This window comes from Rhinoraja longicauda, chromosome 6, assembly GCF_053455715.1.
Source record: "Rhinoraja longicauda isolate Sanriku21f chromosome 6, sRhiLon1.1, whole genome shotgun sequence".
NCBI classification, from domain to species: domain Eukaryota; kingdom Metazoa; phylum Chordata; class Chondrichthyes; order Rajiformes; family Arhynchobatidae; genus Rhinoraja; species Rhinoraja longicauda.
Window position 1 is genome coordinate 36,298,643 of NC_135958.1, and position 23,415 is coordinate 36,322,057.

The 23,415-nt window shown below is 42.1% G+C and overlaps 1 protein-coding gene and 1 long non-coding RNA gene across 3 annotated transcripts in view; one reads left to right on the forward strand and one right to left on the reverse strand.

The window, feature by feature from the left end:
- LOC144594375 (uncharacterized) overlaps positions 1–23,415 on the reverse strand; it is a 142,940-nt gene that overhangs the window by 47,780 nt on the left and 71,745 nt on the right. The window lies entirely within an intron of this gene.
- The window catches only part of pmfbp1 (polyamine modulated factor 1 binding protein 1), a 549,552-nt gene that overhangs the window by 12,845 nt on the left and 513,292 nt on the right, over positions 1–23,415 (forward strand). Inside the window, exon 2 of the mRNA XM_078400784.1 lies at positions 4,861–5,012. Within this exon, the coding sequence (XP_078256910.1) occupies positions 4,861–5,012 (152 nt within the window). The remainder of the gene's footprint in view (positions 1–4,860; positions 5,013–23,415) is intronic.

Sequence of the window (23,415 nt, forward strand, 5' to 3'; positions counted from 1 at the left end):
CGGGTTCATGGATCCTTGGCTTTCCCTGAAGTCCATAATCAACTCCTTGATCTTGCTAACGTTGAGAGCAGGATTGTTTTCTGGCAACTTTCAATTAGATTTTCAATCTCCCTCCTAAAGATGGCATTGCAGCTGTGCCTGGCTACACTTTTCATGGATGCAGAAATTTGAGCACACTGCCTTCAGGTGCTACTGAGTTGATGGTCATCGAGAAAGAAATGTTGTTGCCAATCAGTACTAAAGGTGCTCAGCCATCAATGAAGTTGGGGATCCAATTACTTGGGGACAAGCAGAGATTGTCCTACGTTTCCCGAGTTTGATGATAAATTTAGAGGGGTTAATGGTGTTGGTCATCGATTAATAATTTTTTATACATTTGCTTTAGGTCTTCCTCCCACAGAGGAAACACTATTGGGAGCAATGAAAATAATGTACTAATTTGAAAGAAGCAAAAGTAAATTGTTGTTACACATGTGAAGAGTCTGATGGAGGAAATTCTGAAAATTATATGAAAGATAAATAGTTTGTGATATGTATAACCCAAGAGCTTATGTACTGGGAAAGAATGACGGGAAAAGATGCCAACATAGTGAAGGGAACTTAAGGATGTTAGGAGATGCAATGAATAGATTTATCAGGTGTAAAATCCAAATATAATGGTACATAAACTGATGAGCCAAAACATTATGACCACCTGTCTAACATGCTGTTGGTCTTCCGTGTGCCACCAAAAAGCTCCGACCTGCCGATACCCTGAAGGTGTCCTGTGGTATCTGGCACCGAAACATTAGTAGCAGATCCTTCAAGTCCTGTAAGTTGCGTGGTGGAGCTGCCGTGGATTGGACTTGTCGATCCAGCACATCCCACAGATGCTCAATCGGATTGAGATCTGGAAAATTTGGAGGCCAGGGCAACACCATGAACACTTCATCATGTTCGGAGATACCATTCCCGAACAATGTGTACCAGGGCGCATTATCCTGCTGAAAGGCCACTGCCATCAGGGAATACCATTGCCATGAAGGGGTGTACGTGGTCTGCAACAATGCTTAGGTAGGTGACATGTGTCAAATTGACATCCACATGAATGGCCAGACCCAGGGTTTCCCAGCAGAACATTGCCCAGAACATCACACTCCCTCCACCGGCTTGTCATCTTCCCACAGTGCATCCTGGTGCCATCACTTTCCCAGGTAAACGGTGCACACGTACACGGATATCCACGTGATCTAAAAGGAAACGGGACTCATCGGATCAGGCGACCTTCTTGCACTGCTCCAAGATCCAGTTCTGACGCTCGCGTGCCCAATATAGGCGATTGTGACAGTGGACAGGGGTCATCATGGGCACTCTGACCAGTCTGCGGCTATGCAGCCCCATACGCAGCAGAGTGCAATGTACTGTATTGTGACACATTCCTCCCGTGACTGCCATTAAAATTTTCTGTGACTTGTCCCACAGTAGATCTTCTGACGGTTCGGACCAGACGGGTTAGCCTTTGTTGCTCTCGCACATCGATGAGCCTTGGGCGCCCAACACCCTGTCGCCGGTTTGTGGTTTGTCCCTCCTCGGACCACTGTCGGTAGGTACTCACCACTGCTGACCGGGAGCACCCCACAAGCCTTGCCGTTTCCGAGATGCTCTGACCTAGTCATCTGGCCGTAACAATCTGGCCCTTGTCAAAGTCGCTCAGGTCTTTACTCCTGCCCATTTCTCCTACATCCAACACATCAACTTCAAGAACTGACTGTTCACCTGCTGCCTAATATATCCCACCCCTTGACAGGTGCCATTGGAATAAGATAATCAATGTTATTCACTTCAGCTGTCAGTGGTCATAATGTTTTGGCTCATTGGTGTAGCTGTGTCCTTCATCGCACCCATTTGTTAGCTAAATGGAGTAATTGTTTCCTAATTACAGGAGGTTATACATTCATCATTGGTGAATTGGGTGAAAGATCTATTTCCTTTATTGCAACAATTTATTAGGTAAATTTGTTAGGAATTGTTTTCCAATGACAAGGAACAGGGTTAAACTTTGATAAATTGTTTTAAAGGTGTGAAATCAAAATGTAACCATTGTGTTGTGGGAATATAAAAATGCTGTGTGTGCTGTAAATCTTTGAAACACATGGGTTCTTTCAGAATGTTTCAAACAGTGCGCACTGTTGAGGCCTTGAATAAACTGACTTGTTTGAGAAGCTTACCACTGCTCTACGATGTGTTTTTTTGTGTCTGTTCCTATCTGAGTCACAATTAAGAGGGTAGTTGGGCCCGACATGAAAAACAGGTTCAGGGTACAGGTTGACCACTTAATTCCCCCCAACATCTTGAATGATGGGAAAGGTGAGATAAAAGGCAGGAATGGGAAAACATTGTTGAATGGTGTCAAGTTAGGAAAAGGGGACGTACAACGTGATCTGGGTGTCTTAGTGCATCAGTCACTGAAAGGAAGCATGCAGGTACAGCAGGCAGTGAAGAAAGCCAATGGAATGTTGGCATTCATAACAAGAGGAGTTGAGTATAGGAGCAAAGAGGTCCTTCTGCAGTTGTACAGGGCCCTAGTGAGACCGCACCTGGAGTACTGTGTGCAGTTTTGGTCTCCAAATTTGAGGAAGGATATTCTTGCTATTGAGGGCGTGCAGCGTAGGTTTACTAGGTTAATTCCCGGAATGGCGGGACTGTCATATGTTGAAAGACTGGAGCGACTAGGTTTGTATACACTGGAATTTAGAAGGATGAGAGGGGATCTTATCGAAGCGTATAAGATTATTAAGGGGTTGGACATGTTAGAGGCAGGAAACATGTTCCCAATGTTGGGGGAGTCCAGAACCAGGGGCCACAGTTTAAGAATAAGGGGTAGGCCATTTAGAACAGAGATGAGGAAAAACTTTTTTAGTCAGAGAGTTGTGAATCTATGGAATTCTCTGCCTCAGAGGGCAGTGGAGGCCAATTCTCTGAATACATTCAAGAGAGAGCTAGATAGAGCTCTTGAGGATAGCGGAGTCAGGGGGTATGGGGAGAAAGCAGGAACGGGGTACTGATTGAGAATGATCAGCCATGATCACATTGAATGGCGGTGCTGGCTCGAAGGGCCGAATGGCCTACTCCTGCACCTATTGTCTATTGTCTATAAAGGGCAAGGTGTGTTCATGATAATTGATGAGTGAATCAGCATATGGCCAAGGGAATAGCCCCTGCAGAATGGGGAAAGTACGATGTGCTGTGATTACTATTTTTGTATTTTGACCTAAATGAAATCAACACAATAAGTTTGAAACAATCATAAAGAAAATTTATTCAACTCATCATTTGCTTTGGATCCTAAAAGGTGTTTCGACTCATTGCCAGTCATTTAAAAAAAAAAAAATCTTTCTCGGATTTTTTGCAAATGTTTCTCAATCATTTTAGTAAGTTTATAAACTAAATATTTTGTAGTTAAAATATTAGTTTAAACCTGAATGCTTCATCTTGCTATCAGGTTTTGTCTGCATCAAATGCAAAATGATGATTTTTTTTCACATGTTGTCGAGTTTAGAAAATAGAATTATCTCTTAAATATATTATTCAATAAATTGGATATCATTTCATATGCCAAAAGCTCTAATTTGAAAAGACTAATGCCCCAAATGGGTGTGCCAAATGGCAATTGTAATACAGCGCTAATGATTCTTTTGGTTATGGGCCATTTGGCCCTTCGTGCGTGTTCTGCAATTCAATGCAATCATGGCTGATGGTTTATCTTGGTATTATATTTCCACTCTCTTTATTTCAAACCATTAAGGCATCAATCCACTTTCTCTTTAAACATATACAGCAACTTGGGCTACGTGATAGCGGATTTCTTAGCTTCACTGTCTTGTCAGTCGAAAATATTTTTACTCGTCACACGTGGACGCGTAAATTTACTATTCGACATGGTGACCATGTGGGTGCTTTGATGCGGAGACCACGAGGGCATCAGTGGGCTTCAAGAATTCCTTATGTCAGTGTGACTTTCTGTAAGTTGGAGAGTGCCTGTATAGTTGCACAAGAGTCAGTGGAAGCGATTTGCTTGTCATTTTCAGTGGCGACTTGTATTAAAACAAATAGACAGTATTTTACTGCCTGGACTTATTTTAACCAAGGCAACTTTTTTTTCTGCCGGACAATCACTAAAATAATATGAGTAGTTCTCTAATTCCCGAGCAAAATCATGTTAGAAACCAATTTGGTCCTATAATGCAAACAGTGTTCCTGATTCATCACTTGTTATACCAATCCGTGCAATGTAAACATGCTGTGGACCCTCCACAGCTCCAGAAGCTTTTCATGGGAGATGGATTGAGAAAGGATGGCAGTAAACAATCAAATGTCTAGAAATAAGATGTGTGAATAAGTCACTTCCTCTCTGTTCAGAAAGAGGTGGATTTATGGAGATCTTATGAAAATAAATTTCTTGAACAAATATTCAAACTCTAAATATGTATGAGCAAAACTGGACTGGATTCTAGAAATGTATAGGATTGGAAGAAGCTATTTTAGTCATTCTGGTCAGTTCCAAAGTTTGGGATAATGTTATTATTTATTTTTGCACAGCTTCTGCTTTCATATTTTGCTCTCCATCGTGGGCATTGCATAATACTAATGGCCAGAACAATTCTTGGGTGATTTCTTGGGATTGAGGGTATTAATCCCTGCAGATGGCTACCTTTCATACCATTGACTCCCAACGACACTTAAATGTTTGTTTTCTATGGGTTTGAAAAAAAATTAAATCATTTGTTTATTTTTTCTATCTTTTGAATGCATGGTAGTTTTGGATCACAGAAGTGGAAAGAAATTTGTGTCTTTATAAATAAATATATGTCTATTTCACAGGGAGCCATGCTGAGAGATTTAATATTAATCATGCCCTTGGAACTGTATCTCGCCCTGAGATGAAGGAACTTCTGGGTGAATTCCGCACACTATATCAGGAACGACTACACCGGTTAGAAGCCTTAACTGATGGAAGAGAAGAAACTCTTGGGGTTTGTTTCAGTTCTTAATCGTGTTAAATGTTTATTCTATTCAGTCAGTTGCAAGGTCGCCTATTTGCTATTTAACTGTGTATTTACACAAGCAAAAATCAAACCACAAAACGAGTACAAGAAATATTATTTTGTGGATAATCAGAATCTCAACAGAGTTCAAATTTAACAAATTGTTTTGGGATTAAATGAAACCATGCACCATTTATGCACCATTGTGGGAGGGGGGTGGGGTGGGGGGGGAGTGGTGGGGGGAAGTGGTGGGGTGGGGGGGGGGTGGGGGGGGGTAAGGGAGAGAGAAAGAAAAACGGTGTCATATTTTTACAAAGATGGTTGGACAAATTTTGTGATGTATCACTATTCATAATTCTGTCGCCATCTATCCCATTTAGTAGCATGTAGAAAACAACCTTACAATTTCCAATCTGTATTGGTTTTGTGTAGTAAAGAACTGCAGATGCTGGTTCAAATTGAAATTAGATACAAAATGCTGGAGGGAAGGAATGGATGACGTCCATTGAGACCCTTCTTCAGATTGATGTCAGGGGAGTGGGCAGTACAGAGATACAATGTAGTCGGAGACAATAATACTGGTATGAGAACTGGGAAGGGGGAGGGAATGGAGAGAGAGGGAAAGCAAGGGCTACTTGAAGTCACTGTTCATACCGCTGGGGTGTAAGCTACCCAAGCGAAATATGAGGTGCTAGGCCTCACCAGACCTCCCAACCCTTCCGAATTTGGCGGAAAGTTTCCGCTTTCTTATTTCATTTCCGCCATTCCGATTTCGCATCACATTTTTCTGAAAAAACACATGCCCTGCCGCTCGCCCTGCTGCAAGGCCTCGCCGCTGGCCTCGCCTCGCTGCTGACCTGGCCTCGCCGCTCGCCTGACTTCGCCACTGGCCTGGCCTCGCCGCTGGCCTGGCCTCGCCGCTGGCCTGGCCTCGCCGCTGGCCTGGCCTCGCCGCTGGCCTGGCCTCGCCGCTGGCCTGGCCCCGCCGCTGGCCTGGCCCCGCCGCTGGCCTGGCCCCGCCGCTGGCCTGGCCTCGCCGCTGGCCTGGCCTCGCCGCTGGCCTGGCCTCGCCGCTGGCCTGGCCTCGCCGCTGGCCTGGCCTCGCCGCTGGCCTGGCCTCACCGCTGGCCTGGCCTCGCCGCTGGCCTGGCCTCGCCGCTGGCCTGGCGGGGAGGGGGGGTGGGAGGGGAGTGGGGGTGGGAGGGGAGTGGGGGTGGGGGAGGAGGGTAGTGGGGGAGTGGGGTTGGGAGGGGAGTGGGGGTGGGGAGGAGGGGAAGGGGAGATGGGAGAGTGGGGGGGAATGTAGGTGGTGGAAAGGGGGGCGTGGGGGTAGAGTGGGGGGAGGGGAGAGGGGGGAGGGGAGAGGGGGGAGGGGAGAGGGGGTAGGGTGGGGAGGGGGTAGGGTGGGGAGGGGGTAGGGTGGGGAGGGGGTAGGGTGGGGAGGGGGTGTGGGGGAGACATGGACCATTATGGTTTGCTGTTGAAGACCACTGGAGCAAGTATGTCTTCAATGAAATTAGGTATGTGCAGTTTTAAATGAAACTCTTTCTTCAAAACTTAGTCATAAATATTTTGACCATTGTTCTTTTATTCAATACCAAGAGAATTGGGATGTGTAAGGAAAAACGTAAAATAGAAAAAACAAAGCAAAACAATTTTTTCTTTGTGTTGTAAAAAGTATTTCTGTTCAATAACCTTTCTATAATTGGAGAATATACTCATAATAGGTCTGACATTGTACATGTAGTCCAAGAACTACATTCTGTTGGAAATAATAGTAGTTTTTCACACATGAATGTAGCGCAACGTGTATGCGCATTTAGCGTGCATACTTTTTTTTTGCTGAACATTTGCATTACGAACCATATTATTAATTTTGATGTAAAATTCTGAATTTTGGACATCAAATTTATGAATTTGTAAAATCAAATGTTGGGAGGTCTGCCTCACTCTGACAATCGAGGGGGCCCTAAACAGAAAGGTCAGTGTGGGAATGGGAGGGGGAGTTAAAGTGTTGAGCAACCAGGAGATCAGTTGGGTTTAGGCGGACTGAGCGGAGGTGTTCAGCGAAACGATCGCCGAGCCTGCACTTGGTCTCCCCAATATACAAGATTCCACACCTGGAACAGCGGATACAGTAGATGAGGTGGAGGAGGTGCAAGTGAACCTCTGCCTCATCTGAAAAGCCTGTCAGGGTCCTTGGATGGAGTCGAAGGGGGAGGTATAGGGACAGGTGTTGCATCTCCTCCGGTTGCCGGGGAAAGTACCTGGGGAAGGGGTGCTTTGGGTGGGGAGGGGCGAGTTGACCAAGGAGTTGCAGAGGGAACGGTCTCTGCGGAAAGCAGAAAGGGGTGGAAATGGGAAGATGTGGCCAGTGGTGGGATCCCTTTGGAGGTGGCGAAAATGTCGGAGGATTATGTACTGTATGCGACGGCTGATGGGGTGGAAGGTGAGGACAAGGATGACTGTCCTTGTTACGAATGGGGGGAAGGGGAGCAAGGACAGAGCTGCGGGATATCGAGGAGACCCTAGTGAGAGCCTCTTCTATAATGGAAGAGGGGAACCCCCGTTCCCTAAAGAATGAGGACATCTCCGATGACCTGGTATGGAACACCTCATCCTGGGCGCAGATGCGGCGTAGATGGAGGAATTTTGTTGGTTTTGTGTTGTGCTCTGCTGACTAGAAAATGGATGGAGTTATTTAAGCTTGTTTGCCACTCAACTACAGCAGGTAGATAATTTTTTTTTGCCATTAATCAAGGGACCTAGGAGCTAAAGGGTTACTTTAGCAAATCAGTTACTTTAGCAAACTTACTTTAGCAAATCAGTTAGTTGTAACTTTCTATACTACCCTACATAATAAGAATTTAAGATCCCTTGCATAATTTACTTTCTTGCTGTTTGTAATAATGGTTCTTAATGTGAAGATCTAAAATATATATTGGATGACAAAATAAATGTTTTGATGTCCCATGGCAAAAGCAAATCAATGCTGATTTGTTTCTGATCAGAATTTGTCTTAAGAAGTATAATTTTAGGTATTGGAAAATAAAGGTTATTACTTTGATCGGTTAGTGCAAACTATTGAATCTAATTGTACCATATAATAAAAGTGACATTTTAATCAATACTATCAAATACTATCCTCGACTTCAGCTCTGCCTTTAACACGGTCATCCCGAGCAGACTGGTCACCAAACTTTCCGACCTTGGATTTTCCCAAACCATCTGCCAATGGATCAAGGACTTCCTGACCAACCGCCCCCAGACAGTCAAAATAGGCCCTCACCTCTCCTCCACCATTACACTGAGCACCGGCTCACCACAGGGCTGTGTGTTGAGCCCCATCCTTTACTCCCTCTACACTCACGACTGCGCCCCCACCCATCCCACCAACACCATCATCAAGTTCGCGGATGACACGACTGTGGTTGGACTCATCTCAGAAGGAGATGAGACAGCCTATAGGGATGAAATCCAAAGGCTGGCAGCATGGTGTTCAGTGAACAATCTGGTCCTGAACTCCTCCAAAACAAAGGAACTTATAATTGACTTTAGAAAAACCAGTGGAGATTACGACCCACTCTACATCAATGGGGTCTGTGTGGAAAGGGTACCAGCTTTCAGGTTCCTGGGTACGCACATCGCAGAGGATCTCACCTGGTCTACCAACACCATCACCACAGTAAAGAAGGCACAGCAGAGACTCCACTTCCTGAGGATCCTCAGGAAAACCAACCTGCAGGAGAAGCTCATGTTGTCCTTCTATCGCTGCTCCATCGAGAGTGTGCTGGCATACTGTATAACCACATGGTATGCCAGCTGCTCAGAAAAGGACAGGAAGGCCCTTCAGAGGGTCATCACGACGGCCCAGAAAATCATCGGCTGCTCACTGCCCTCCCTGGAGCACCTGTTCAGCCTACGCTGCCTCAGTAGAGCAGGCAAAATAATAAAAGATCCATCCCACCCCGGCCACCGTCTGTTTGTTCATCTGCCCTCTGGTCGACGTTTCAGGTCGATCAAATCCCGAACAAACAGACTTAAGAACAGTTTTTACCCCAGGGCCATACGAGAACTGAACACTACCTTGCACTAGGCAACACCGTTAAAAAATCGGTCATATAATTGTATTTAATTGTATTTATGTATTTATTTGTTTTTGCATTTATTGCATATATGTTTGTACGCACCGTCAGGATTGGCTATTTTTTAATTTCGTTGTACCCGTTGCAATGACAATAAATGAATATTATTATTATTATTATTAAATACATTCTTTTTTTTTTAACATGGAAAAGCTTTTTACTTCTGTTAATCCAGATTCATCATGTACAGCTTGTTTATCTCTGCATGTAGAGGTGAATGTCAGAATTGAGTGTGTGTGTATGTATGTATGTGTTATATTTCTTTGTAATTTATATAAATGACTTGGGCATAAACATGTACAGGTTGGTTAGTAACTTTGCAGGTGGCACCAAGATTGCTGGGGTCACGGACTGTGAAGAAGACAGTCAAGGGAAACAATGGGACATAGATCGGCCATGGAAATGGGTGGAGAAATGGCAGGTGGAGTTTATCTGAGCAAATGTGAGGTGTTGCATTTTGGGAGGTTAAATGTAAGGGGAAAATATACAATTAATGGCATGACCCTCAACAGAATTAATGTACAGAGGGACAGACAAAATGTGTTGGAAGGAACTGCAGATGCTGGTTTACATCAAAGATAGACACAAAATGCTGGAGTAACTCAGTGGGCAGGCAGCAACTCTGGATAGAAAGAATGGTTTGTCACTGGATAGGAGGAATGGGTACAGAGGGGTCCAAGTCCATAATTCCCTGAAAGTGGCAATACAAGGAGCTAGAGTGGTAAAGAAGGCATATTGTTTGCATTGAGTATCAGAGACAGGAAGTCATGATGCAGCTCCACGCATTTGGAGTATTGTGTGCAGTTCCAGTCCCCTCCAATTTCTTGTGAGAATTCTTTACGAAAGAAAATGCATCCGTTGAGGAGAATAGTAAGGCATAAAGGTTTACACAGTTATGAAATAGTAACAACAGGCAATTAGAGTTGCTGGGTAAAACTTCTCAAGGATGTGTAGAAATAGTTTCAGTCAAGAATTGAAGGTAACAAGGTTTCTTTTGAAACATTGACATGCAGGAAATTGTGTTGGTATACATTGATCGTGTGATGGAATTAGCAGCAAAAATCAAGACCAGCTGACTTATGCGAAGAGGTTGCTGAGATTGGGGGAAAAGAATACACCTGGAGTGAGGGTTAAGCCTCGGGAAAACATTTCCGTAACATCATAAGCAGAACGGAGAAATGTAAGAGGGCAGACAATAACCAGGAAAATTATGTTTGACGAGGTCACTTGTCTAAAAATACGAATTGGAGGAATCTAGTCTAAATTTTTAAAGACATTAGACGAATGAGAGATGAATAACTGAACAAGGGTTTTTAAAATGTAATAAAGCAACCCAGAAGGAACATTAAAATAAATCCACCACTCTTATTAAATGATTGCCTAATCCATTGCTAAAACAGATAATTGCAGTCTGCAAACTTCAGAAGAAGCCACGCAAATGAAATAGACCTATGGTTAAGGTATACGAGGTTAACTTATTTGTAGTGATGATTTGTGAGAATGAACTTCCCAAAAGAAATCACAAGTTGAATTGGTTATATGTGGCGCAGAAAAGATTGCACACGTTTGCAGATTTATCTGTAAGAGATGGGGCAGAATGAGATAAAATTGATCTGAACCATTAACCTGTTTCTATCTCCCCAAGTGCTGCCTGATCTGATCAGAATGTCTTTATTCACAAAATGCTGGAGTAACTCAGCAGGTCAGGCAGCATCTCAGGAGAGAAGGAATGGGTGACGTTTCGGGAAAATCAACAGACAAAAGAAAGAATGGGAAATGATGGATATAAAAAGTAAATACATTTATTGCGTTGTTATCCTACTTTAAAAGAATATCCTTTTAGTGCCGACTCGCTGCTCTGACCTTGCCTGTGAATTGTGGACGGCAATAGAATAATGCATATATTCACCAACATTGCAGAATTCAAAACCGATTGAAAACCAACACAAAAATCTCCAACCTTCTTCCACTAGTTCATTGTAGAAAGTTTTGACAAATTGACCTGATATTGTGGTTGGAATACTTTGCAACTATTGTTAACTGTCACTGTATTGTGAAATTGACTGTAACTTTGTGATATCTAAAGAATGTACATTAAGATGAGAGAATGATGAAGTTGTGCCTATTGTTAGTGATTCAGCTGTGGTCCTCACACTGTGATGGTTTACAACATGTTCACTGTAATTAAAGGTAATCGGTTGACAACGCTTTTAATACAAACTATTTTTTTACAGCAAAATACCTGTAAAATGTTATGCTTTGTTGCATAAAATATAAATGAAATTTTAATGGTAGACTTGGCCATAATCACAACTTAGAAAGCATTTAAATAACTTAATGTATATGGTTTGTTAATTCCTCAGACAAATATTTGAAAATATAATAGCTTAGATGTGTGATAGTACTGATATTACAACTGAAAATTTTGTGCTTGGCTGCATGAGATCTAAGTGAGTTTTAGTGATTCAACAAATTATAAAAACTAATTTTGTGTATTTTCGTGTATCTTTGTAATTTCATCTTATAAAAACATTTGTGGCTTAATTATTTTTTTGTAAAAGATAATTTAATAATGACCATTCCAGTTGTTATTTAGCTCTCCCTATAATGCCTCTGAACATTTTACATTGACAGCATAGAGTAATATTGTGAGGAAACAAGTCAGTTGGCCCAACTTGCCCATGCTGACCAACATGCCCCATCTACACTAGTCTCGCCTGCCTGTTTTTGGTCCATATCCTTCTAAACCTATCCTATCCATGTACCTGTCTTAATGTTTCTTAAACATTTTGATGGTACCTGACTAAACTACCTCCTCAGGCAGCTCATTCCATCTACCTACCACTCTTTGTGCTTTAAGGAAAAAAAGTTGGCCCTCAGGTTCTTATTAAATCTTTCTCCCCTCACCTTAAACCTATGTCCTCTGGTACCCCTACCCTGGGTAAAAAACTCTGTGTCTATTCCCCTCATGATCTTATACATCTCTACAAGATCACCCTTCATCCTTCTACACTCTGAGGATTAAAGCCCAGGCCTGCTCAACCTGTCCATATAGACCAGGCCCACAAATCCTGGCAACATCCTCCTAAATCTTCTCCGCACCCTTTCCAGCTTAATAACATATCTTTCCTGTAACTGGGTGACCACAGCTAAGAGTCGCATTTTATTTTTCTTTCTGCCTTATGACTGTGAATTCTTAAATGGAATTGGATGCCGCCGAGTCAATGTGATGACATCGTGGCAGCCGGACTCTCGGTCCTTTTGATTTGTGGCCCATCTGCAATGTGTTTGTAACGGGGAGATCTACACCACAAAGATTGCTAAATATTTGCAATTCGCTTTATTAGGGATATTTTAAAAAATTGTCACAAACCATTTCAAAGCCCGGACATAGCAAAATGAAGTAGTGGAGTATTTGTGTCCTGTAACTCAAATTATTGACTTCAGGGCTGTTCATGCACCATAAGAAGTTTTAAAATGAACCTAGTGCCGTTTAATAGCTGAGTACGAAAGTTGCAATGAGTATGGTGGTAGTTGATCCTTCCACTAGAGTGTTGCAATTTTTTTTAAATTAAAGATTTTTTGTTCGATCCTTCATTTATTGAGATATCTCTCACTTACTATTCAATCCCCATGATTTAACTGCATTTAAACAAATAGTAACAGGGTTGGTAATGTTATGGGTATTTGGGTGTGCTTTCTTTACGATTTTATTTCAAGCAATCCATCGTGGAGTCAATAATTCAGATTTTGCCATTTCATCAATAGCCCAATATTATTATTGGATTTCTGTTAAAGTTGATAACTGCTTCTTTATCAGGCACTGTTACTGAACAGAATGAAACCATTTTAGAAGCTGATTATCTGATTAATGGCTGAAATGATTCAAATTATTAACCTTTTTTTAATGTTGGTGTATTTGTGGCTTCCTGTGATGGGCTGTCGTCAATATTATAGTCTTCTGAAAATGCACATTGGTATGTTTTGTATTCATTGATGTACAGTAGGATCTTTAAACACCAAATAAAATCTAATTGAAACTTTTGAAAATTGGTTTGATGAGTTTGCTTGCATAAACAGCTGCTGAATATCCAAAACTGAACTTGGTATAATGGTCAGTATCCTAGGGGTTATCCTATGTCCACTGTGCTCAGCTACAGGCACAGTGGACATGATCTTGACTGTTCAACAGCTGCATGAAAAATGCTGCAATCCCATAAACCATCACTTTTCTTGACCTCACAAGAGCTTTTGATACATTTTTCAGACGATGCTGCAGAACAAAAGCAGAATGCTGGAAATCAGCCAGTCAAGCAGCTTCTGTGGAATGTGTAACTGGTTAATATTTTGGGTCAGGAACTGTTCCTCAGGACTGTAGAACGTTTGTAATGATGCGTACGTGTTGAAGTTTAGTAGGACGAATGGGGAACTCATTGAAACTTACCAAATAGTGAAAGGCCTGGATAGAGTGAATGTGGAGAGGATGTTTCCACTAGTTTAGTTTAATTTATTGTCACGTGTACCAAGGTACAGTGAAAAACTTTTTGTTGCGTGCTAACCAGTCAATGGAAAGACTATACATGATTACAATAGAGCCGTCCACAGTGATGAAGGGAATAACGTTTAGTACAAGATAAAGTCCAGTTAAGTGCAAATAAAGATACTGACGGTCTCCAATGAGGTAGATAGTGGCTCAGGACCACTCTCTAGATGTTGATAGGATGATTCAGTTGCCTGATAACAGCTGGGAAGGAACTGTCCCAAAATCTCTAGGAATGCATTTTCACACTTCTGTACCTCTTGCCTCATGGGAGAGGAGGGAAGAGTGAGTGGCCAGTGTGTGACTCGTCCTTGCTTATGCTGGTGACCTTGCCGAGGCAGCGTGAAGTATAGATGGAATCAGTAGAAGGGAGTATGGTTTGTGTGATGGTCTGGGCTGCGTCCACAATTCTCTGCAATTACGCGGTGCTGGAGGGAGCTGTTCCCAAACCAAGCTGTGATGCAGCCCGATAAAATGTTTTCTATGGCGCATCTGTAGGAGTTGGCAAGAGTTGCTGGGGAGACGCAAAACACGCTAAGCTTTCCAAGGAAGTAGTGGCATTGGAATGCATTCTTGCCATTGCTTTATTATATCTAGTCCAGGACGATGCTAGTGATATTTACTCCTAAAAACTTGAATCTGTCAAAGTAGTGGGAGAGTCAAAGGTGCTGTCAAAGTAGTGGGAGAGTCTAAAACCAGAGGGCATAACCTCAGAATAAAAGGACATATCTTTGAAAGAAAATGAGGAGGAATTTATTTAGTCAGTCGGTGGTAAATCTGTGGAATTCATTGCCCCAGATGGCCGTGGAAGCCAAGTCATCGGGTATTTTTAAGGCGAAGATTGACAGATACTTGATTGGTAAGGGAGTCAAGGATATGGGGAGAAGGCAGGAGAATGGGATTGAGGGGGAAAGATAGATCACCCATGAGTGAATGGCACAGTAGACACAATGGGCAAAATGGCATACTTCTGCTCCTAAGACTTATGAACTTATGACTTGAGGCTATGTACATGAAGACCGGCATCAAACATGACTGTCGCATTGTCCTGACATGTCAATTTTTTCCATGCTGCCACGTTACACAAAGCAATTGATTGCCTCATCCACATTGCAGCCATCTTGAGGGCAGCTTGCATTGGGAGTGGAACTCCAACTGTGCAGGAAGGATCTGACACATCCAGCCGAATTGTGAGTTCTGACAACAAGGCATTCTGCCAAATGATTTTGACAGTCTGTTTGTGAACCTTTCCAGAGATTTAATTGTGTCTCTCGCCTGCAGGGCCTGCATGATATTCAGTGCTGACCACTGCCCGATGGACTTGTGGTCCCAAGTGTTTCTGCAGGAACTTTTCTATAAAGGAAGGTAGCGTGTCACGGTCTAAATGAATGATGCTATGATTGGCTATGAGGCCAGACCCATTCTCTCCGACACAAGGAACAGGTAGATGCTTAGCACAAAGTTACATTTGATGCCTACATTCAGAGTTTAGGTTTGGGGTTTTTGTTTGGTTTCTTTTCATTTCTTTCCACCCCTTTTCTCTGGAGACATTTATGTCATGAGCTAAAAGACTCAATCCATAGTGTTTCTGCAGATGGACTGAAGGATGGCTTGGATGACTGCCATCCAGGATTGGAAGAGAGGAGTGTGGGCTTCAATTTGTGTAATACACCAAAAACACCTCGGACCTAATGGCCAATTCTTGCCTGTTATTTCAGAGGTACCGGTTTCCACAATCCAACATTTTGCTTTCTACTCCAGCCAATTCTTCACACCAGGCTCCGCTCCGCTGAACCTTATGTAGTTGGATGATGATGAAGTGAACAGAGGTTTGGTCAGATCAGTTGCCAAACATGGCATTCTTGTTGTGATTGATTTCTCTCTCTTTCCCCCTCCCAACCCTCCACCTCAAACTCTCCTGTGGCTGTTAAAACTGGTTGCAAATGCTGATTAACCTGCAAACTGGCCAGGGATCTGAGCAGAAGATGGTAATGTGGTACATCTAGCAACCTGCCCCCTCTGTAAAACTTGCCCTCTGACAGTAAAAGTCAGCCTCTCGGTGAAGACACACATGGAGAATGTTCATCGTCATCTTCAATTTATCACCATAGATTTTAGTCATTCAAAGAGAAGGAGTTTGAAGATCCAGACTTAAGACATGGCACAAAATGCATGGTCTACGTGGCCACAATGAATTCCTGCCCTCCCTCTTATATACTGAGACCTGATCTACCTATAAAAGACATCTGAAAAAACTTTAAATGAAGTACCAAGGCTGTCTCCACAAAATTCTCCAAGTTCACTCAAAGGATAAGTGAACTAATTGTCTTCCAGGCGAACTTCGCTGGCATTCACTTCCTGATTGCATCCATTTGGCTTCATTGGGCAGGCTGCACATGCTGGACTCCTGAAGCAGATACTCTGTCTGTTATGAGAAGAGATTACTAGGCAAACAGAGGGAAAGATTTAAGGATGTCCCAAACCTTCCTTGAAAAATGTTATCTCTGATGACTCCTTGACCCCCTTTTCCATGACTGCTGAAAGTGAAAAAGGAGCATTTGGAAAAGCATTAGAACCTGAAGTCCATACATCGAGAGTGCAAGGAAGCTCTGTGTAACCTGCAAAAAGTGTGCGCCACCTCACAAACTACCCACATACTTGCCCATCAGATACTTCCTGCCCTATCTGTGGTACAGTGTGCAATGCACAGATGAGCTTCATTAGTGTGTGGGAAAGAACTGCAGATGCTGGTTTAAATCGAAGGTAGACACAAAATGCTGGAGTAACTCAGCGAGGCAGGCAGCATCTCTGGAGAGAAGGAATGGGTGACGTTTCGGGTCGAGACCCTTCTTCAGACTGATGTCAGGGGAGTATTCTCCAAATCCTCTAAACTGTATGGAAGCTATTAATTTCGATCCTGAGGGATTGCCTAAGAAGCAAGAGATGAAATCCTTAGCTGCCAAAACAATTATTTTCTTACAATTGAATATTCGGTTTAAATATTTGTAAAAATGTATTTGTGTAATTAATAAATCTTCTAATTTCTTTTAAAACTTTAAAAACAAAAAAAAGAGACAATTAGAATTGTCAAAATGGTAGGGATGTGGATTTTATTGATGGTGGACTTTCTGATGTTTTGGGTTATGTCCTTCAGACAGAATTATCTTTTACAGTTATTTGAATTCAGTTTTAAATAAAATGTAATTAGTGTGGCAAAAATCTTTCAAAGCATAACGCATTGTATTGATGACAATGGGCACTTTGAGAAGGACTTTTAACATTTATGCAAATGTTGGGAATTCTGCTTTGGAAGTAATAGGGGATAGTTTATTATTAATAAGCAGCTTTAAAAAGGTAGATATCTATGGTATCCAGGTGTAGATTTTATCTAATTAGTAGTAAAATGGTGAATTAATTTATTTACTTTTCATACCAATGATCATTTTGTTGAGTTTTCAAGGTTGTCAAGGGAAACTTGATCAGTAATTAAGGGTGAAGGGTTGTTTTAATGTCATTGGACTATGTACAGAAATATAGATGTTTTATTTTTGTGGAGTTGGATATCAATGGTCTCGGCAACGAATAACGCATTACTTCACTTGGTCAAGTCAGTTACAAGTCTCTAAAAACACAAAGGTAAGGGGAAGAACATAAAATAAAGGTTATGGCATTGTAGTCTTAAAACGATTTATGAGTTTGTTGCATTTTAATAGAAAGAATGACCAGAGTATAGAAAAAAGAGGAGGTCATGGATCCCTTTTAAATCTGCTCCGATTTGATCTTGGCCTTGGATCACAGCTTATGATTTGATCTACACCTCAGCTTATCTTCCGTGCCTGTTCTCGATAACCTTTTGACTTCCCTCCAAGCTAAAAATTTGTCAACCTCGGCTATGATTTAACCAACAGTTGTCTGGGATAGAGAATTCCAAAGACTCTCAAAGCTTCAGAGAGAGAGAGAGAGTTAACTCCTTGAATTTGTCTTAATTCAGCAATTCCTTATTTTGAATCAAAGCCCCCCAGTTCCAGATTCCCCTGCCAGTTCCAGATTTCTCCTCGAGGGGAAACATCATTTTGACTTAGTCAAGTCCGCTCAGATTCTTGCATTTCAATAAAATCACCCATTTACAATTTTAAGCATTAGAATAATAATAACAATATTAAATGAAATAAATATAAGAATATATTCCATGGTTCTTCAGTGTGAATAAGCTTGGATTTGTACACCGTGGATTTAGCTTTAGAGTGAAAAATTGAAATGAATTGTGAAATTTTGAAACACTTTCAATGTTAGCTTAATTTAAAATATCAGGCTGCATTTAAAGTTTGATGTTTGACAGCACTGCAACATTTATTTCCTTTTTTGTCAAACTGTACATTAATCAGATGTGTTAATCTGTCTAAGTATAGGCTCATTTCTTCGACAGAAACGAAGGGACTTGTGAATTGTCCACAGCCTGTGCATTGGCTAAACAGCTTAACTGAAAGCTGTAGCCTCCAAAGATTTAGCATTTACCTGGCAAAGTGCTGTTGCTAGCTCTCGTCACAATACCAACACACAGGAGATGTGATCGAAAGTGTAAAGTTTTTCTCAAATATGAAGGTTCATTTTTAATTGGTATTCTCGGTCTGCTACAATGTTTTTGATATTATAATCCTGCTTTTTGCAATTCATGATATTTTTACCCATTTGCACTGTTGTATTCATTAATGATTGCAACGTGAATTTATTTGAGCAAAATATCAAGAATACAGATTTCTTAAAACCATATAAGAGTAGAATACTGAAAATGCTGGAAAGCTGCAATAGAAATATTCAGCGTGTCAGGTAGCATTTAGTGGAACGGGTGGGACAGACTTAATGTTAGAAATGTTACTTTTCATGGACATTTTAGTTTGGTTTAGAGATACATCATGGAAACGGGTCCTTAGGCCCACCGAGTCCACGTCAACCATCAACCAGCCGATCACAATAGTTCTATATTATCCCACGTTTGCATCCACTCCTCACACACGAGGGGCAATTTACCGAGGCCAATTAACCTAATAATTCACACGTCTTTGGGATGTACTCGGAGGAAACCCATGCGGTCACAGGGAGAATGTGTGAACAGACAGCATCTGTCAGGAACGAACCCGGGTCTCTGGCACTGCGAGGCAGCAGCTCTACCAGCTATGTGCCACTGCTACCAACAGGTTTAAAAATGCCGATGAGTTATTCAGTCATACAGCACAGAAACTGGCCCATCATGTCCATGTCCGTGCTGACCTTTTTTTCCCATCTGCATTAATCACATTTGCCAGCATTAAATCTATATCCTTCCATAATCTGTCTATTTAAATGTCTCTTTAAATGCTTAAACCTGGTAATTGTATCCTATTCCATCACCTCTTCTGGCAGCGCATTCCTGATATCAGCCACTTTTTTTATAATAGACTTAGATCCCCTTTTTGAAATACTGTTTTCTCATCTTAAAGCAATGGTGTCTTGGTTTTCATCTTAAAATGATTCTACACAGGGCTCATGAGAAGGGAGATGTTTAAGAGGAATCTCGGTGGCAACGTTTTCACTCTGAGGGTAATATGTATCTGGAATGAGCTGCCAGAAGAAACCATAGAAACAGATTCAGTAATGACTTTTAAAAGACATTGGTACAGATATATGGATAGGAGTGGTTTAAAAAGGTATAGTCTAAATGCAGGCAAATGGGTCTAGCCCAAAATGCCAACTTGGTCGGCATGGACCAGTTGAGCCGAAAAGCTATATAGCGTGGAAATGTCCTATGAATCTATGACTCTAAATCCTCCATTCAAAGCTACATCCCGGTGAACTCCACCTACATTGTCTCCAGAGCAGTCACAACTCTCTTATAATGTGGCAATCAGAACTGCACATGACATTCCAAGTCTGTCCAAATTGTGTTTTCTGAAGTAATGGGGCATTAAAGGTTGAGAAGGGGAGAAAATGCAAAGACATTTTCTCCAGTGATCAGAAATAATGAAATAATTTTCAATTCCCACCGCAAATCCTGTTGCCTGGCCATTGACTCCACACCTTGAACTGCACCAGAAATTAATAATATTGAGATCATAATTAAGGCTTTGCACCATTTATATGCATCATCTCTGATCTTGCCATATTCTATTCACAGCATCATCTGAAATCTTCTGCTGTAGCTCTCATTTACTTCTTTTTGTCTCTAAACTTGGCATTGCATGGTGCTGCTATTTCTGCTATTCCCCCAAATTATGTGGATTTGATCTTAATCAGACCTCTGCTATAAATGTCCTATTTTTCACCACCCTTTTAAGACGTATAACAATTGTTCTTGCTGTTCTGCAGTTCTTGTTTTCCTCCATTTAAAAAAAATCTCTATTTTCTCAAATACCTTCATGGTTTCACCAATCTTCATTTCTGTACTTTCTTCTTGCCATCTAAAACAATATTTGTCCTCTTCCAATTTATACACTTCTATTAATGTAACGGCACGGTGGCGCAGCGGTAGAGTTGCTGCCTTACAGCGAATGCAGCGCCGGAGACTCAGGTTCGATCCTGACTACGGGCGCCGTCTGTACGGAATTTGTACGTTCTCCCCGTGACCTGCGTGGGTTTTCTCTGAGATCTTCGGTTTCCTCCCACACTCCAAAGACGTACAGGTATGTAGGTTAATTGGCTGGGCAAATGTAAAAATTGTCCCTAGTGGGTGTAGGATAGTGTTAATGTGTGGGGATCGCTGGGCGGCGCGGACCCGGTGGGCCGAAGGGCCTGTTTCTGCGCTGTATCTTTAAATCTAAAAAAAAAAAATTAAATTTAATTGGCACCTGTGCCTTCAGAAGCCAAGGCCAAAGACACTGTAATTCCCTTTCTACATCTCTTCCCCTCTCTAACTTTACATTCTATAACATTATCTCTTTAAAGTGAACCATTTTAACAAAACTTCTTTGTAATGTGTTCTGGTATCTGCTAATGTGACTCATTATCAAACATTGCTTTGAATCACATCTTTTTTAAAGGCACTGAATAAATACAAGTTATTGTTGAATGTAAGAGTTTTTGATTGGTAACAATGAAGACTACAAATGTTTCTAAAAGGGATTATATAACTTGAAGAGGTATTTTGAGGTGGTGGTGTAATCTTGGGTTTGCTCGTTTTGATCTTCTAGCTGGCAGAGGTTATGGGGTTGGGAGGAATTGTGGGAGAAGCCTTGTGGAATGAATGTTGTAAATGGTACTGCATCCTGTTGTACTGATGGCAGAAGTGGTGAAAAATTTGTATTTTGTATGGGCGGTTGATCAAGAAACTGCTTTGTATTGGGAGGTGTTGATTTGTTTACATGTTATTGCAGCTACACTGAGGCAACCAAGTTGTATTCCATTACATTAATGATGTGCCCTTTGGCTGGTTTTAGTAATTGAGGAGGTGAGTAACATTCCACTAAATACTGCTTCTGACCTTTTGCAGGGTAGTTATGCGGATGATCCTTTGAAGTTTCCAGTAAGTAATGATCCCCACAGTATGGGGTAATAAACCTTCAGTAACGTTAACAATGGATTAGTGCTTGGCACTGACCCAATCCAACAAGAGAAAGCTCAGCTACCTGCCCATGTCATTTGATTGTCAAGAACTCCACCAACTGGACGATTTGCAGTTTTTGCTGCTTTTGTCACTGAGTGCTTCAATATTTGCATTGCGAATGGAACAAATGCTGCACAATTATCAGCAAAAATTTACTGCTTCTGAACATTAGATGGTGGAAAATTAATTGATAAAGCAAATGAGTTTTTTTTTAGCATAAGAACACATCAAGATTTTTTGCAGCAAAGTCTCAGGGGCAATGTGATTGGATTCCAACAATCATAACTTTTTTCTTTTCTGCTGGATGTGACTCTAATCAGCAATGATTTTTGTTGTTGTTATAGACTCTGGGGATTAAGAGCTCTGACGCTCAATATGGCATCACTTTTCAAGTTATTAGTGAGTAATAATACTGTCAACTACACCATTTTACTGGAGAGGGGAAGCATTCAAATAGGCAGTGATTGACAAATTAGATTTTTTCTGCTTTTAAAGGATGTCCGAGGTAGTTTTATGTGTAAGAAGGAACTGCAGATGCTGGTTTAAACCAAAGATAGACACAAAAAGCTGGAGTAACTCAGCGGGGCAGCTGGCATCTCTGGAGAGAAGGAACGGGTGACTTTTTAGGTCGAGATCCTTCTTCAGACTGGTTAGGGATAAGGGAAACGAGAGATATAGATGGTGGTGTGGAGAGAAAGAACAATGAATGAACGATATACAAAAAAGTAATGATGATAAAGGAAACAGGCCTGTTTGTAGGGGGGAAAATGAGAAGCTAGTGCGACTTGGGTGGGAAAAGGATAGTGAGAGAGGGGGAATGCCGGGGCTACCTGAAGTGAGAGAAATCAATATTCATACCACTGGGCTGTAAGCTGCCCAAGCGAAATAAGAGATGTTATTCCTCCGATTTGCATTTAGCCTCACTCTGACAATGGAGGACACCAAGGACAGAAAGGTCTGTGTAGGAATTGGAAGGAAAATTAAAGTGTCCAGCAACCGGGAGATTAGGTAGGTTCAGGCGGGCTGAGCGAAGGTATTCTGCGAAACGATTGCCCAGTCTGCGTTTGGTCTCGCCGATGTATAAGAGTCCACATCTTGAACAACAGATACAGTAGAGGAGGTTGGAGCAGGTGCAAGTAAACCTCTGCCTAACCTGAAAGGACTGACGGGGTTCCTGGACAAAGTCGAGGGAGGAGGGATAGCGACAGGTGTTGCATCTTCTGCTGTTGCAGGGAAAGGTGCCGGGGAGGGGGTGTTTTGGGTGGGAAGGGATGAGTTAAGCAGGGAGTTGCGGAGGGAACGGTCTCTGCGGAAGGCGGAAAGAGGTGGAGATAGGAAAATGTGGGATCCCGTTGGAGGTGGCAGACATTTCGGAGGATTATGTGATGTATGTGATGGCTGATGCGGTGGAAGGTAAGGACTAGGGGGATTCTGTCTCTGTTGCGAGTAAGTGGAGGGGGAGCAAGGCGGAGCTGTGGGGTACCGAGGAGACACGAGTGAGGGCTTCATCAATGATGGGAATGGGGAACTCCCGTTACCTAAAGAATGAGGACGTCTCGGATGTCCTAGTATGGAACACCTCATCTTGGGTGCAGAAGCGGCGTAGATGGAGGAATTGGGAGAAAGGGATAGAGTATTTGCAGGATGCAGGGTGGGAAGAAATGTAGTCGAGATAGTTGTGAAAGAAAATAACTGCAGATGCTGGTACAAATCAAACCCGAAACGTCACCCATTCCTTCTCTCCTGAGATGCTGCCTGACCTGCTGAGTTACTCCAGCATTTTGTGAATAAATACCTTCGAGATAGTTGTGAAGTCAGTGGGTTTGTAATAGACGTGAGTCAATAGTCTATTTTCTGTGATGGAGACTGTGAGATCAAGAAAGTTTTAGACAGTTTATGGCAGTTTTAATCAGTTTATGGCAGGTAGCTGAGTTGTATTGGAAATGTTTGACTAGCAGTGCAGGTGCAGCTATTTCTAGAGCACATCTTTAACATCTTGCAAGGGTAGGACCTACACAGTGAAGGGCTTTTGGGCAGTGGTGTAGGAGCAGGGCTTTTGGGCAGTGATCTAGGAGTGTAGGTACATATTCCTTGAAAGTGGCATCACCGGTAGATAGGTTGGTCAAAACG